Here is a 17,106-nt window from a genome sequence, read left to right on the forward strand (position 1 = left end):
GGATTAGGTACCAATTACGACTACGTGCGTGAATTTAAACGCAGCACAGGAACCTGGCACCACACGAAACCACTTCTTCCATCCGACCTTCGCCGCACCGGGTGTGCAGCCTTACGTATTGCAAATTGCAAGCTCTTCCGCCTGCAGCTTCAGCAAGGCTTATTCCGTATCCGTGTCCATTCGCCATGAGGAGGAAGCGGAGCAGAACGCGAGATCCTGCCCCGAGAGCACCATGACATAGCTTACGTAAGGGAGAACAAGAGATGGCAGCTGAAACTCGCTGTGCGTGCTGGGTGTTGCTGTGGTACCTTTCTGGTGGTTTCGTAATGCTTCCAAAGCTTGAGCCTCAGCTCCCGTTGGAGAGAACAGGAAGTGTGGAGAAACTGCCTGGGAGGAATCTGTTCCTCCAATTAGGTGTGCCGTAGGCAGTGGAGGCTAGCCGGGTGCAGAGGAGAAGCAAGCGGGAGCTGGTGTGATGTAAAATGTCCAAGTTCAGATACTAAGGTGCGTTTCCCTGAAGGGAACCACAGCTGCCTGACTGCTGGGTTCAAGTGTGTGGTTTTGGTGAACAAACAACAAATCCATATATGCAAATCAACATATCCAGACATACCCAGATTGCTTTTCTATCGCACTGGGAAGGATCTATTATGCCTAACCCTGCCCAACGAGTTAAGACTTGTGCCTCAAATGTTAGATTGGACAATAAGTCAGGTAGTCTCCATTTATTACTAGTATTACAACCTAAGAATCTGTTAAAAGCTGTATTATGGTGAGACTAACATTCTGTCTTAGTAATGTAAAGATGTGGTAATTGATGAGTCAGGTCGCAGCCCTCGCGTGAACCTGCAGGAGGTTGCTAGCCAATGCGTTAGCGTTGATGAAGATGTGTCATGCCATTGTTTCCGGGGTAGTGCTTTCGGAATCGTGAAGGATCTCACGCAGCGCCACTCTTCCTTTCCATTTGATCAGAACCATTTCTAAAATAGGAGGATATTGGTGAGTGGGAGAGAGAAAGGCTTGAGTTGGACAAATAGTAAAGTCTTCTGTGACTGTTAAAGAAAAAAAGCTGTCCAGACAAAATATATAGGGATCAAAAACTTTCTAATCTAATGTGTCTGAAAGCACACAAGTCTTGTTTACTACTGTTTGGAATTTGAACACTTGTCTTAGGATGCAGTTCTGTGTTCAGAGTTCAGTCTTTGGAGTAGAATTTTCCCAGTGCTGTTTGCTGGTGAGAGTTACAGACAAATTACATTATGAGTAAAGTTTGGCTGGTAGAATAAACTACCTCAACTTAATTTCATTCTGTTCATGTAGAACAAGTCGACCTGCTCCTCTTTTCCTCCTTCCCTGTCTGCCTCTCTCTCAGCCCGCCTCCCACCAGAGGGGGAGAAGTCCCCAGAAGCGGAAGTTGTCTTGCAAGAGTTTGTTTTCCATTCAAATTCCACAACCTGAGTGTGAAACCAGGGACCTCAAAGTGTTTGATTACTTCATAATTTGAATTTTATGCAATATTGAATTTCTAATCAATTTACTATTGAGTACTTCATTTTTAATTGTTTTCTACGGCTTTGTTTTTCGTGGAGAATGTGGCTAAAGGAGCAAAATTTTGTCTTAACGATGAATAAGTGTATAAATGTATTCTTTGGTTGTAAATTTGAGAACAGGCATTTCTCCTGGAGACGTCCTGTGTGGAGTGTTTGTGTGCTGTTAACGTGCACACGGTGTGTGGCTTCTGGTTTCCCAGCCGTGAGCCTAGAAGGGTGGCCCGTCTGCGACTGACTTCCGGAAGTCAGTCCACGGCTACGAAAGCTGCTGACAGAGGCCCTGTGCAGGGCGGTTCCAGAGCACGTCACGTGTGCCACCTTAGCTCTCCATCTGTGCAGCAGGTACTTCGTAAAAGAAGATCCGAAGTTTGCATCTTGTATACCAGAGTGGCCCAATGGGCCACACATTCCTGTCATCCAAATTTGCTATTTGAATCAGAGCCGGACATAGTTTTGCTGTGTACCGGTCGGCTGTTGTCTGCACGTTTTCCCACTGACTCCTTGGATGTGTTTTAATTAGAACAAGCTCTGTGGCTACTGCAAAGACGCCTTTGTTTTTATAGTTAGGTCTTAGTTCTAGAGGGAACAAATTGCAGCAGAGGCGGACTTGCCCTGGTGGATGGACCTGGACAGGGTAGTCCCTGGGCGTCAGAAGCTGCAGCTGGGGCACGTGGACGTCTGTCAGCACTCAAACTTAAAATTCTTCCAGTCCATGCCAGGCCTCTCCACGGAGATAAATGATTATTTAGGAGTGAGTGGGTTCCTACTGCAATATTATCAGTGCCTGCTTGACTTGGTAAACCCATTTTATAAAACATAGGTTTTTTTTTTTTTTTTTTTAATTCAGTTCAATGACACTGTAGCTTCAGAAATTAGATAATGTTTTATAAAATAAATTTGCCACATAATATGGGATGCAATAACCAACAAAAGCTACTAAGTGCCAAACTGTTGTTTTACTAAATATAAATATAAAAATACTATGTTGAAGCATAGGGTTGTATTTAATTTTCTTATGTTGCAAAATTAATCATGACCTTCTTTGTATATTACATTTATTTCAGTATTGTGAAATAAATTGTAATTCATTTCATGCAGGTTTGTGTTTTAACATTCCACTTATGCCTTGAAACACCTGTTGTTCCTGATACTAATTTCTCAGTTAAGCACTTTGACCAGATGTGTCGGAATTGGCAGCTGAGGGTAGGTCCTCAAATGCTACATACAAGTACCTGTGGGGAAGTGCAATTTATTTTCCTTGTCCCACCAATAGAAGGAGAGTTGTCTTAGGTTAGAGTGAGCGGATATGTAAAGCGTCTCTCCCAGCCTACTATCTTCAATAGCTTTGTTTGTTTCTTTCTTTAACACATCCAGATTATAAGTGTTTAACTTAAAATGAAGTTTTTTGGTGTGTGTTTGGTAGTGCTTACACCCTGGGAGAAGAGAAAGCGTGAGATGCGTGAGTGAGTGTGCGTGCGTGCGTGTGTTGTGCCGCATGACTTCAGAAATCTGTTTGTACGTGTTTACTTTTTAGTTGTGGTTCCCAACCACACGTGTCCCCGTCTCCTGGTGCTTCACGTCAGTTCTTGAGCCTGGGTATCCTGCTTTCAGTTTGTTCTGCTGTGTTAACCCACGTAGTCACATGGTTGCAGTTTGTGCTTTTACTTGATGTTCGCTTTTCTCCTCTTCAGTAGGTTGTAAAACAGTGGACCCCAGCTAGCAGTGGTGTGCGGGAGATACTTGGCCTGAGTAGTCGGTGTGTTTGTTGTCTGGTTCTGTATGTGACTGCCGTGAGAAGCTGATGCATAGCACGCCTTCTCAGACTGTGCAGCACCACCAGAGAGCGTGCGGCTGTTCTGGTGCTGGTAGTGGAGTGTTCTCTTACGCTGCAGGCCACCTCAGAGGTGGTACTTTCTTCCCTGGTGGCTTGAAAGGGTCGTTTTTATATTCACAAGTGGAGAGTTTCCCCAGGCAAGGTAGAGGAAATACATGCTTTGTGTCGATTTGGTGAAGGTAGGACTGTCTGCTGCGACGTGTGGGTACAAAGTTAGGTTCCTGGAAGAAGAGCTTAGCCGCCTTGGGCCTTAGGGCTCCTTTGGTACATTCCTGCTGCAGGTGCCGAGCCAGGGACCCCCAGGAGTCTTCCCAGGAGTGCTGAAAACCCTGCACTGTGACCTTCAGAATGTTGGCTTTGTTGATTCAGAAGGCCTCCGGTGGACAGATGGAGACATTTGATTCGCTGGGGAGAGAAAGAGGTGGCACTTTCTTTGTACCCACTTAAAGGTGCTGCAACCCTCAGACACCCTGCAGAAAGAAGGGAGAGGCGGCTTTTGTGGGGGCTGCCCCCGGAGCCTGGCCCAGCAGAGCAGAGCTGCCCTGGGGCAGTCAGCAAGTGTCTACCGAGCTCCCACTGGGAACTGGGCCTGTGTCTCTGGGAGCCTAACAAGGAGGCGGATGTCAGACTGCCCTCCCCTCTGGCTTGTGCCCCGCTGCGGGATGCAGGGATACACCGAGACTCTGCCTGTCATCAGCTCACCTCGTTCTTTCATAATATGCATTTTTCTGTGAGCCTTTTGATGATCCCTCAGAGTGCTCCTGTGGTCCGAGGGGTGGTTTTCCCTGGGTTATGCTCCCTGAGAGTGACTAATTTTGCTGGATTTTTGATGAGACACTTTGTACACAGGCAGGCTGGCCTCATGTTATGGAGTGGAAAGCCAGAAGAAAAAAAACAAAGCCAAGTGCCTGATCCACTACGCACAACCCTGGGTCTCCACACGTTCTGTAGGAACAGAGACCCAACACTCCTGATAACGTTTGTCATGTTTAATGTTGGATTTTATTGAACACTTTTTACATGGGCTCCAGAATGCATTGCTCTGGTCCTCACATAGCTGGAACAGGTGACACGCCCTCTGCACTGTCCGGCAGCAGTCTCGGAGGCCCAAGCAGGTGCAGCTCCAAGTCCTTGGGTACCAGTGCATTTTTCAGCCTGTTAGCCTATAAGTTGGTTTTGCTTGGCATACAAGTATTTTTAATCATAGAGTCATGCTGTTGTAGTCAAGTTGTGCAGATGTAAGCTGAAATATCTTTGTTCACCAGTTAGCTCCCAGAAATTTAGGAGTTTAGGAAGGTCCTAAGAACAGAAGTAGGTGTTTGTGTTTAAAGGGAAGCGATCAGAAGTGTGATCTTGGCTGTCCTTTGCTAGCCTGGAATCAGCAGGGAGGAGGAAGCTGGGTCTTCCAGTGCTGAAGAGAGTGTTTCCTGCCTCTTTAATGAGCCCGGAGTGTTCTCCGCAGCTGGTGTAGGTGAGCGCAGACCCGTTTGCCCCGGAGTGTTCTCTGCAGCTGGTGTAGGTGCGCAGACCCATTTGCCCGTAGGTGGCTCCCACTGTGCAGGCAGTCAGGTCTCAGTTCTCCATCTACCAGGTCGACCAACAAGACTTTTTTTTTTTTTAATTTTGTGTTTTTTTAGAAGTGACTCTCTGACTTTAATTTTAAATCTGTCTCAAGACTGTCTCCTTGTAGTAGTTCCATTTGTGTGACCTAGGAGGAATCCAGTTGGGGGCCTGCTTTCTTTGGCCTAATCCACGTAGTTTAGCAGAGTTTGTTCTTCAGTTCTGTCACTGGACTCCCGGAGATTGGATTTTTCAACTCCTTCCCTTTCTCCTGATACCAACAAATAAAACTAAGTTGGTAATTACTCAGTGAGAAACATCTGTTACTTTCTCTTTTCCTTTTTATTTAGAGATAAAAACCAGTCTTTTAAAATGGGTACTCACCTGAACTTTGACCTGATTATAAACTCTGGTATTAGAGGCAGCATGGGTGGGGAGGGAGGTGGAGCCTGCCTCAGGTCTTTCTTCTACCTGGGACCTTATTGCTGTTTTTACTCAGGTGTAGTAAGGTGTACTTTAGGACCTGGAGTTACATTCTTTCAAGTTCTACCGATGACCTTGCTTCAAACACAACTATACATAGCTTGCTTTGTCACGTTTCCTGTTTAATTGGAGGAGAGTTGCATGCACTTATTCCCCCGGTTCTTTGTGTTTATAGGAAAACCTCTGTTCTCAGCTACCTCATTAGGTAGTGTTGTGCTTGACCCCCTGCCAAGGTAGAGGAATTCAACACCCTCTGTCCTTTAACAAAAGCCTGGAAGCCAGCAGCCAGGGCCTTGAGGAGCACATTTCCCTTCCCCTGTTTTTAGAATAGGCGCTTTCAATCAGGAGGAACCGTGATTCTCCTGGAGCTGCTGCGGAGTGATTACTTGAACTTTAAAAATAAGAGTCTCTGAAAGGCTCTGTTTTCTTAATGCAGCAATGCGGGGTATTTCACCCCCACCTGTGTACACACAGGGGGCTTCGCTTCTGTCCTAGGGCCCAGCCGGGAAGTGGGTCTGCCTGTGGTGTGACCCAGTGGGGCACGCTCAGATGCTTCCATAGGTGCTGTTGTTTCCCATGACTCTAATTTTGATGAAAATAGCAGCTCATGACTAAGCCCCTCCCCTCTTTTCTAATAGCCCAAGGTTTCAAATGAAATTCTGAAAGTGTTTCCCAACACAGGAGCAATCCGACATGCTTTCCTAGTACATGGTGCCTTGTCCACGCCCCCAGCGTCTGCCAGCTCGCCTGGTGCCATCAGCACGTGCATCACCGTGGACACACCCTCCTTCTCTCTGGGAGTTGTCTCTTGTAGAAATGATCCAGTTCAGGCCACGGGCAGGCAGGCTGTGGCCTTATTAAATAGAGCGCTGGGATGGTCGCTGTGACCAGACAGGTGTGCCCATTCCTGAAAGCCTCGCATACTTGTAATAAGTTAGGCGCCAGTAAAATTTAACACCGAACTGTCCTCGTGCGTTCATAAGATTTGCTTTTTCTGCCTATGCTTTTCAGAGTTAGGGCTTGCTCCTGACTCCTGTGGAATGACAAGGTCCCTCCACAGGTGACCGTCTGTGAGTGCCCTGTTGAGGTAGCTGCAGGACATGGACACTTCTTCTCCATGGTTCCCAAGAGAACCTGGGCCTGTCCCTCTCACTTCAGCCCAGGCATTGTTGATTGTTCTGGACAGCGTCAGTGAGATACCTTATTCTTTGCCCAGCAAACCCAGGAGCTGAGTGCACACCGCAGTGTCAGGTGACTCTGGGGTGGAAGACACTTCTGCTCTTTGGCCCCAAAGCTCAACTCAGTCTTGTACCTGCCGGAGTAAGGCAGTGGGGCATTTACCTGGGCAGATGGTCATGCAGGTTGACTGTAGCGATGACCTTCAAACCTTGGGCTGGTACCTTGCACTCATCAGTGGTGACTGTCACTGCTCCCGTCAGTTATGCCAGCTCTTAGCACAGGAGGTACCCAAGCCAAGCACCCCTGGCCTCACTGCTCTCTTCATTCCAGTGGCTGCTGCCGTGGGACAGCAAGGGAACGCCTGGACCCGTGCCGCCTCCCTCTGTGTCTCTGTGTCCTTATCCAGGGTGACCTTAGGCAGCGGAAGCGCCCCGCCCCGTGTGTAGCTTGTGATGAATGGCCCTCTGTGGGGAATTTGCCTAATGAAGCCCTCAAGGGTACTCAAAACTCTCTGCTAATGTGGATTTCTTTTTTTTTTTTTTTTCTACTAAAATATCAAAGAGAGTAGTCTACATTGTTCAAATAAACTAGGGATTTTCTAAGATCTGTTTGAGGCCACTAGGCCGAAACTATGTTTTCTTAATGTGGATATATTACATAAAATTAAAAAAAAAAACAAAAAAAACAAGCAGGCAGGTACGTGTGTGCATATGTGTGTGTGAGAGAGAACTTTTGTACCTTCAAATAAAGGAGGCTATTTGATAAAGTGATAACAAGAAGTGATAACAAGAAGGGAGCACTTCGTGCTGCCCAGCTCCCACTCTGAGTCTGTGCTGTTGATCTCAGTGAGACATTTGGCTGAGTCCTTGTCGGTATCTTTACGAATAAGAAAAGAGGGTAACAGCTAGGTTGAATAGTCATGCCCAGGCCGTGCTGCAAAGAACAGACCCTCGTCAGCACAGAGTGAGGTATCCACAAGTGTCCCTTTGAACAGTTATGTCAGTGACCTGTATGGAGACACAGAGCAGGTGCGTGAGAGAGGGGTGCTGGGTTGGGAGTTAGGATCTCCATTCTGGGTTCAGCAATGACAGTGGCTGCTGAAAGTGGCAGGGGCCGCGGGTTGTGCGTGGTGCCAGCAGACCCAGCTGTCTAAGGTGGCCGCACTGGGCTGTCTAGGGGCGGCGTCTGGGAGGAGGTCTCTGCTCGTTGATTGGCTGTGGATGCTGCCGGACCGCTAGGGGAGGCTGCAGGCTACAGGGGGACCTTTGAAGGCCCTGGCCTGGCAGAAGCTGCATGGGCAGACGTGTGTGCTCCAAGAGCTTCACCCGGGCCAGTGGGCAGAGCTGCGGAGGCAGGAGTCTGATCTCCGTTCAGACAGAACTGCCTGTTGATGCAGCAGATGCCTCCTGTGTCCTGAGTGCCCAGCTCTGCACAGCCACCCAGGGAGGCTCTGCACGGCCATGACTGCAGGACGGTGCCAGCCAGAGGACTGTGCCCTGTGGCAGGGGACCCATGGGTTGGAGTCCCCAAAGCTCCTTGCAGACAGGAGATTTTTGTGAACCATTTCCTTAGGGACAAATTGGTTGGTACTTGAATTGTTCGGTGGTTTTTGAGAAGAGTCTGTTCAGTATGCCTGCCCTCTCTCCACGTTCCTCCCGCCCACCCAGCCTCCTCTCTGCCCATCACCACCCCAGTTTCTTGGCCACAGTCACGGCCACAGCCCCTTCACCTTCTGCACCTGGGCACTCTGATTCTAGCGGAACTTCCAGAAATGCTTTGCCAGAGGTTTTCCTCAAACTGTATTGTCCACTGGAGCCGCGACCCTCGCCTTGCATGCCTTCTGTTTTAAATCCCTTCCCAAGTGGTTTGTCGCCGGGGCAGCACCCCGGCCATCCGAGCAAGCTGCCCGTCTCCTCCATCGCCTGCGTCACCCTCATTCCTCACGACCTTCGGTCAGAAGCGCGTTGGTTTTCCTTTCTGTGCCCCTGCTCCGCAGTGACGGGCTGGGTGGCTCCCTGGGAGAGAACAGGTCCCTTCTGTGGCACTGAGGGACCTGCTGTGACACAGGGGCCTGCCCTGCATGGGTTTTTGAGGCACTCTGATGTCAGTCATATTCGCACGCACCCTGCCCCCTGCCCCTCCATCCCACTCCTCGCCCAGCCTGGTTTCTGACAGCTTGAGTGAGCACTCAGAGGGGAGCAGGATCGCTCTCCTGTTCCTGACCGGTGTTCTCACAGTGCCGCTGGGGAAACCATTCAGCCTTTGTCTTACCAGGCCTGTCACCCAGCCCTTGGAGCTGCCCGGAGCAGGCCTCAGGGGTGGCCAGTGCACCCCAGCTCCCTGAGCAGCTGAAACTAGAACGGACCTCCCCTCCCCTGCACTGCCTCAGCGCCTTGGGCAGCAACGTGTGACCCTTTGTCCAGCGGGACGTGCCTGGGGCCCCTGGGGACGCCCTGGGCAGGCCCTGCGTGGATTGTGTTCCGCACGTCCTGGGGTGCTGGGTAGAGCGAGCTTCTCTCTTAGCTCCTACCAAAAGCAGGCTCTAGGCTGCCGTCACCCAGGGACAGTGACAGAGAGGCCACCTGTGCGAGTGTTTGTCAGAAGACAAACCCCAGAAAATGCATTTATCGTTACATGTCAATCTAGCGCCTGTTCTTTGAGTGGACGCTGACCCCTCTTCGTGAGGAATCCCGTGGGCTCTGGCGCGGGCAGCGGGGGTGTGCTCCGCTCAGCTGCGGAACTCCAGTCACCTGGACACAGCAGCTGCCGAGGCAAGTCAGGGGCCCTTCCGTGAGAAGACGCAGGCTCCTGAGCACAGCTCGCCGTTGGCTCGGTAATCCGGGGCCTTTTCCGCTCCTGGGGTTCTTTTGTGTGGACGTGCTGTGACCCGGCTCCTCCCTCCTGTACCCCTTCCAGTCACCAGGGAACTAGAGATAGTCCTTTTGTTCCATGCCAGCCATGCCACTTGTGACCTGTGACAGATGTGGGAAAGGGGCTGGCTTCAGTGGACGCAGCTTAAGTGAGGCCCCCACACGGGGGCGAGCCGCGGATTGGACAGAGGTGTGCAGGCAGGCTTGGGCACATGAGGTCACGGGGTCACGGGAACCATAGTGCATCGCAGGTAGGGGACGTAGTTTTGTTTTCTCCTGCTGGTGTAGGCCTCTGCCAGGAGAGAAGGCTCTCAAGGAAATCACTACAAACAAGGTTGTGGACGCAATTTGACTCCCAGCCAGGGCTGCTCTCTGCTCCCACTGGCTCAGCCTGTGTGGGGTGCGCACGGCACTTACAGGTGACTGGCACCCTGGCCAGGAACCGGTCCTGAGCACACTCTCCCTTTGGCACTTGGATGCTTTGAGCACCAGAAGGAGAATTCCGTACCAGCCTTCCTCCCGGTAAACGCGCACCTCTGTAGCTCACCTGCACCTTCCGACCCGGCTCCACGCAGAGTGGCATGAACTCAAACCCTGCAGCCTTTATGACCTAGAAACCCCATGCCGAGGAATCTGCCCCACTGTGGGTGCACAGGAGGCTTTATTGGGTGTGGTCAAGTCATCCTGTCTGTCCACAGCGCCCTGCTGCTAGAAAACAGGGAGGACACACAAGCTAAGCAGAGTTCAAAATACCGGAAGTCGCGGAAGGATGCAACTTGTGAAATTACTCCCCAGACGCCGTAGGCTAGCAGAGAAATTGTACTGACCTGGTGTCTCGCATTCTGTGGTCCACATGTAGCGGTGTGTTCTGTGGAGTAATCTGTTCCTTTGCCGGTGTGAACTGTAGCCCAGTCAGAAGCCACTGTTAGTAAGTAACCTTCCTCACACACTTGCTTTCTGGTTCACAAGTATACGGCCGCACAAAGGGTCTGTTACCTTCCCTAAACCCCGTGCACGCATGTCGTCTACATGCTTCAGTAGGTTGTGGGTAACCACAGGTCGAACCCTTCCCTTCCCTCTCCCCCGGCACAGCTCCTGTGCCCCGGGACCTGTGCCACTGTGCTGTTCTCTTGTACCAAGGATCAGTGAAAGTGTTTTATCTTTTTTATGTAGTTTGTATCGACTGGGTTTTATAACTGTCAGAAAACAGAAACAGAGTGTTGTATTTTGACCTGCAATTTGTGTATGGTAAAGTAATTTTGTTTTATGTATTGGAAGTTCATTTAAAACTTGAAATATTTTCTAGAAGGGTACCGAACAAAATGAATCGTCTTTAAGCTGTTTAATTAACCCAATAAAATGATTTGATGGGGAAGGCATTCTTGTTGTTTCTCGTTTTTAGAGGGTTTCCCATGCGCCCAACACCCTCTGTGTAGCCCGGTTCCGTCATGAATGCCTGGGCGGCTCCCTGGTGGCCACAGGCCACGTCTCTCCCAACACCGTTGGAGTAACTCTCCATGCCATCGTCCCCAAAACACAATCTCAAGTTCACCTTGCTCAGAAGAGAGAAAAACAGACTTAAGAGGATAGAGGCCCTGGGGTTGACAGAGTCCTCCTGTGGCCTGAGTTTTCCGTGTCCCCTTGCCCCAGTGTCCAGAGGCAGTGAGCCTACAGGGCTGGGTCGTACTTCGGAGCTGTTGTGGCAGCTGTCCACGGAGGGCGAGGGGCCCCGCCCAGGGACTCGGCTGTGGTGAGGGCGGGCACAGCCACGTGCTGTCGGCAGACCCTCCTGGAATCGCGTGCTAAGGCGGAGAAACGGACGATCATCTTCACCCCACAGCCCGGCATGCTGCGGCTCTCACAGTAGGCTGTAGCTTGTTTGCCACCTTCCACTGCGAGGTCCGGTGGTCCAGTGGTCCCTGGTCTCTTGTGCTGTGGAACATGTTCTTTGTATGTAGAGTCTTAGCCAGAGACTGGTGCTTCCGAGAGGTGGACATGGCGTGGCTTGGTTGGCACTGTCTGAAGCTTCACCCTCTGATGTCCGGACCCCCGCCTGTGGCACCCAGCCATGCCCACTCGCCTCTGCCATCACACAGCCGCCACCTCCACTAAAACCACCAGGTGTCCTTGTCCTGTGGCTGAGGGCAGTATTCCTGCATACAGAAAATCAGGGCAGTGGCAGAGCCTGGGAGGAAGCCCTACGTCGCCCAAGTCCCTTTGTTTCTTTCAGCTTTTATTTTCCTTCTCTTTGTCTCTCAGCCCTTCAAATAAATGTCCGATCTACTGGTTCACCCCCCAGTCAGGGCTGGGTGAGGCCAAGCCAGGAGCAAGACACTCAGTCGGGGTCTCTGAGGCAGGCAGCAGGGATCCAACTGCATGAGCCAGGTCTACTCCAGCAAGAGGCTGGAACAGAAGCAAACCCAGTATGGGGTGTGGGCAGCCCAAACGGCGTCTTACCCAATGTACCCTATACACAGACACGCACCTCCAAGTCCCTTTGTTTCTAAAGTGACTGGTACATAAATCTGCCTGGGGGCCTGCATGATGGCATCGTGGGACAGGGCCTGTCTGTCTGGCAAGGGGTCAGCTGCTCAGTTTACTCAGCGGCCACGGTGGGAAGTCACACAGGACCGTGGTCGGTCAGGGCGACTTCCCGATGGTAGCCCACAGAGGACAACCTGTGTGCCCGATGAGAGCCAAGATCCTTTCTGCTTGTTTTTGGCCCAGATCAAGTTCGAATGCATTTTTTATTTTAAAGAAACGTGTTAGGACTTCATTCACGGATGGATTCAGCGTAGCCCCTGACTCGAGGTGCCCGCGTGGCTCTCTCTGGAGTTGTCCCTGCTGTTACAGGCCCAGGGCAAGCCTGGATTCCTCCTAAGGGCTGGGTCAGCCGCTCCCGCTGCCCCCTGGCCATTTATGCACAGGATCCTTCTCCGCACAGCATTTGAAAAACCTGTTTCCCCAGCTGGAGCCACACAGGTGGGGCCGAGCGCTGTCGCTGCTCTCTCCCTAGGGTGGCAAGGGTGAAAGCGAGGTTTTTAGTGAGGGCATGGAGGGGCTGGAGCCACACGCCCTGCAGTAGAAATGTGAATCGGCGCAGCCAGTGTGGGGATGTCGCGCTCCTGGGCGAGCAGGCGGGCATCCGGCCCCAGGATCAAGACACAGCTTGGGATTTCTGCACCCACACCTGAGTGCCTGGCTTCGAGTTCCGCCTCTACATCCTCTAATGCGCACTCCGGGAAGCAGCAGGCGATGACTCAAGGGCATGGGTCCCTGTTGTCACCACGTGCAGGAGCCACATGGAGTTCCTGGCTCCTGGCTTCAGCCTGGCCCAGCTCCAGCTCTTGCAGGCATTTGGGGAGCAAACCAGCAAATGGAAGCTCTCTGTCTCTCTCCCTGCCTTTCAAATGGGTAAAAATAAACAAATGAAAAGTTTGAAAAGAGCAGCGTTAGCACATGACCCAGCAGTGCTCCTCCTAGGCGTGAAGATCCAAGAGCAGGGAACAGCGAGAGTCCGGGCAGGCACACGAGTGTTCACGGCAGCGCTGCTGACAACGGCCAAAGGTGGAACCAGGGCCAGCCTTCACCAGCGATGAGTGGGTCAATGAACTGTGGTCTCTGTCCCCCCACCACCACCCCGCCGTGGGTCACATCAGTCGCATCAGGAATGAGATGCTGATGGGAAACCTCAAAACCATGCTAAGTGACAGCAGCCAGACACACAGGGCTATCTGCTACGTAAATCCATCTCTATAGAGGCCCAGAACAGGCTCTGGGGAGGAAGAACCCATGACTGGTTGTCCAGGGCTGGGGGAGGGAGGGTTGGGGAGTGACTGTTGATGGGTACAGGGTCTCCTTGGGGGCTGATGAGAAGGTTCTGGATGGACATGGAGTGATGGCTGCACAGCACTGTGAGTGCTAAATGCCGCTGAGGTGTTAAGTGGAAGACACTTGGGGAATTTTGCCTCACTTAAATCAAACGAGGAGGGCCCGGCATTGTGGTGTATCTGGTGCCGCCTCTGCCCGTAGTGCTGGCATCCCATATGGGCGCTGGTTCGAGTCCTGGCTGCTTCACTTCTGATCCAGCTCCCTGCTAATGTGCCTGGGGAAGCAGCAGAGGATGGCTCTAGTGCTTGGGCCCCTGCACCCATGTGGGAGACCCGCAGGAAGCTCCTGGCTCCTGACTTTTTTTTTTTTTTTTTTTTTTTTTTTTTGACAGGCAGAGTGGACAGTGAGAGAGAGAGACAGAGAGAAAGGTCTTCCTTTTGCCGTTGGTTCACCCTCCAATGGCCGCCGCGGTAGCGCGCTGCGGCCGGCGCACCGCGCTGATCCGATGGCAGGAGCCAGGTGCTTCTCCTGGTCTCCCATGGGGTGCAGGACCCAAGGACTTGGGCCATCCTCCACTGCACTCCCTAGCCACAGCAGAGAGCTGGCCTGGAAGAGGGGCAACCGGGACAGGATCGGTGCCCCAACCGGGACTAGAACCCGGTGTGCCGGCGCCGCAAGGCGGAGGATTAGCCTGTTGAGCCACGGCGCCGGCCATGGCTCCTGACTTTGTCCTGGCTCATCCCTGGCCATTGCTGCCATTTGGGGAATGAACCACTGGATGGAAGATTCTCTCTCTCTCTCTCTCTTTCTCTCTCTGTAACTCTTTCAAAACAAATCTTTAAAAAGAAAATACAAAGGACTAGAAATGCGGCCAATAACAGGGAAGATGGACATTGCTATAGCGGTGCCCACTGGTAAACTGAGGAAGCAGAGAATCCACTATCGCATGGTGATGTTTCCTGGACACAGGGGAGCAGGAGGACGTAGTGCGCAGGTGTCTCTCGGGGCCAGCCCACCTGTGCTACCGCAGCCAAGGCTCGCCGTTGCCATCCACCCATCTCTCCCACAGCATCCAGAAGTGGCCAGGAACCTCGGCAAGCCACTCAGCCTCGAGAGTGATTTCCCTCAATGAGATTCCACAGTGGGCAGCCTTCAGCTAGAAGCCTGGCTCCTAGAGTTAAACTTGGGTTCAAATCCAGCTTGTACCTCCAGCTAGGTCCTTGGCCTCTCTGACTCAGGTTCCCTGGGGACAAGGGCATGGGGGGAACTAACCAGGTTGTCTGCTGCTGTTGAGAGCAGTAGCAGGTGCGTGTTCAGACGTGGCGCTGCCCAGTAAGCACTTGTCTCAGCTCATCTGGAGATGGTGCTTATAAACCACCCTGTCGCCATGGCCAGCCCTGCCTCTCTCCCCAGCTGCCCTGCCTGAGCCTGGAGCCTGGGGTTGGGACTCACCGTTTACTGCAGCCACTCCTACATGGCTTACAGGGGAAGGCCATGCTTGCTTCCCCAGGCTGGAAAGGGGCTGCTCCGAGTTCCCCGCCGGGAGTCTTACCGTAAGAGTAGATGTATTTTTATGCAGCAGGATATACTTATCAGCAGGGGCCAGGAAAGGGGAAATGGAGCGTGCCAGCACGGCCAGAGGGCAGCCGCACCATGGTGCCCGTCGCCCAGTGCAGCACGGAGGCGGGTGGGGGAAGAGGCAGGGGTCACTTGGCCGCCATCAGCTCTCCTTGGCCACTTCCCCTCCCATCCTCTAAGCTTCCCAGGGGCCGTCCAGGGCCAGCGTCCATTGCACACTGGCCATCTGGGGCTCTGCACACCTACTCACACTATCTGAGCTGTCTTTTCGGCCCTTGCTAACAGGTGCGAGCCCCCCAAGCCATTAAGTGCATTCTGCAAGTCGCACGGTTCATCTCCGGCAGAGCTGAGATTCGGACCTGGCTCCACTGGACACCCAGGCCTGTGTTCTCTCCACTTGATGCCATCTCTTTGTGTCTCTGGGCACAACACAGTGGGACCAGCATTAGCAAAGCTTCCCCTTGTCCTCCAAGATAGGACCAGAAGAGCCCAGCTCTGGGGGTCCCTGTCGGAGCTCTCGCCTCCACAGACAAGTCCTGCGCTACCCTAGCCCAGGGGCAGGTGGATGATGTCCCCCGTCCCTACATATGTCCATGTCCTATCTCGGTACCAAGTCTGTCCCTGACATAGCCAAAGGGACTTTGCAGGCGTAGGTCAGAATTTGAGATGTGAGATTAACTCCAGTTGTTGGGGCAGATGTGCTTTGATCACAAATGTCCTTAGAAGGGGAAGAAAAGGAGGAAGATGAGGAGGAGGAGGAGGTTTGCACGAAATGCTCTGGGCTCTGCACTTAAAGTCAATTCCAGATTTTTTTTTTTTTTTGGACAGGCAGAGTGGATAGAGAGAAAAAAAAGTCTTCCTTTTTGCCGTTGGTTCACCCTCCAATGGCCACTGCGGCCGGCGCATCGCGCTGATCCGAAGCCAGGAGCCAGGTGCTTCTCCTGGTCTCCCATGCGGGTGCAGGGCCCAAGGACTTGGGCCATCCTCCACTGCCTTCCCGGGCCACAGCAGAGAGCTGGCCTGGCAATTCCAGATTTTTGAACCTATTTTGATTTATTTCAAAATCAGACCAACAGAGAGAGAGAAAGAGAGAGAGAATCTCACTGGTTCATTCCCCAAACAGCCACAACAGCTGGGGCTGGGCTAGGTCAAACCCAGGAGCCTGGAACTCTATCTGGGTCTCCCACGTGGGTAACAGGGACCCATGTACTTGGGCCATCATCCACGGCCTTCCCAGATGAATTAGCAGGACTCTCCTAGGACTCTGATATAGGATATTGGGGTCCCAGGCCTTGGCATAACCTGTCGTGCCACAGTGCCCATCCCAAATCCCATTTTAAAAAGTCTAGCACTGGCCGGTGCCACGGCTCACTAGGCTAATCCTCCACCTGCAGCGCTGGCACCCCGGGTTCTTGTCCCAGTTGGGGCGCTGGATTCTGTCCCGGTTGCCCCTCTTCCAGGCCAGCTCTCTGCTGTGGCCTGGGAAGGCAGTGGAGGATGGCCCAGGTCCTTGGGCTCTGCACCAGCATGGGAGACCAGGAGGAAGCACCTAGATCCTGGTTTCGGATCGGTGCAGCGTGCCTGCCATAGCGGCCATTTGGTGGGTGAACCAACTGAAAAAGGAAGACCTTTCTCTCACTAACTCAGCCTGTCAAAAAAAAAAAAAAATGTCCAGCACTATTCAGATGAAACCTGATTGCTGACTTCTGCCCTGTCTGGTCGCCTGGTGTTCTGGGTTCCTTGCATTTGCTACCCTGAAAAACACCTTATTTTGCAGCTGCTCTCACTCAAAAATGGGAGTTAAGTTTCCCATTTCCTGACTCCTGGCTCATCTTGTGACTCACCGGGGCCAATAGCACAGAGCAGACAGAAGTGACCGTGTGTTAGCTTCAGAGCCTGTGACAAGGTGGGGGTGTTCTAAACACTGAAAACTTCAAGCCAGCAAAAGTAAAGTAAAGCTGTGTGGGCTGTGTTGATTGAAACATTTGATAGGAGACATTTGGTACTGGAGGACTTCAGATGCCGGACACCTGGCGTTGATTGCTGATTGGCTAACTGCTTCCCGCTTGCTCTCCATGCCCATGCGATTATCTGCTGATAACAGAATGTGGTTTTGCCTTGAGACTCCTCACCCCCACCCCACTACCACAACTCGCTGCTGTCTTCTCCAGACTTGCTCTGTAAGCAAGGCAGTCGCCAGCTGTCTAAAATAAAGATGCCT

The 17,106-nt window shown here is 52.2% G+C and overlaps 1 protein-coding gene across 4 annotated transcripts in view; it reads left to right on the forward strand.

Annotated features, from left to right (window-relative positions):
• Positions 1–16,845, forward strand: part of GAN (gigaxonin) — a 73,804-nt gene extending 56,959 nt beyond the window's left edge. For 3 of the 4 annotated variants that reach the window (XM_062177852.1, XM_062177853.1, XM_062177857.1), the window contains one exon: positions 8–10,848. In XM_062177852.1, the coding sequence (XP_062033836.1) occupies positions 8–189 (182 nt within the window). In that variant the 3' untranslated portion in view covers positions 190–10,848. Of the gene's footprint in view, positions 1–7; positions 10,849–16,662 lie in introns of those variants that run through there. The other variant, XM_062177855.1, reaches the window with a different exon arrangement.
• The last annotated feature ends 261 nt before the right edge of the window (positions 16,846–17,106 follow it).

The sequence above is a fragment of the Lepus europaeus genome, chromosome 19 (genome assembly GCF_033115175.1).
Source record: "Lepus europaeus isolate LE1 chromosome 19, mLepTim1.pri, whole genome shotgun sequence".
In the NCBI taxonomy this organism is placed as follows: domain Eukaryota; kingdom Metazoa; phylum Chordata; class Mammalia; order Lagomorpha; family Leporidae; genus Lepus; species Lepus europaeus.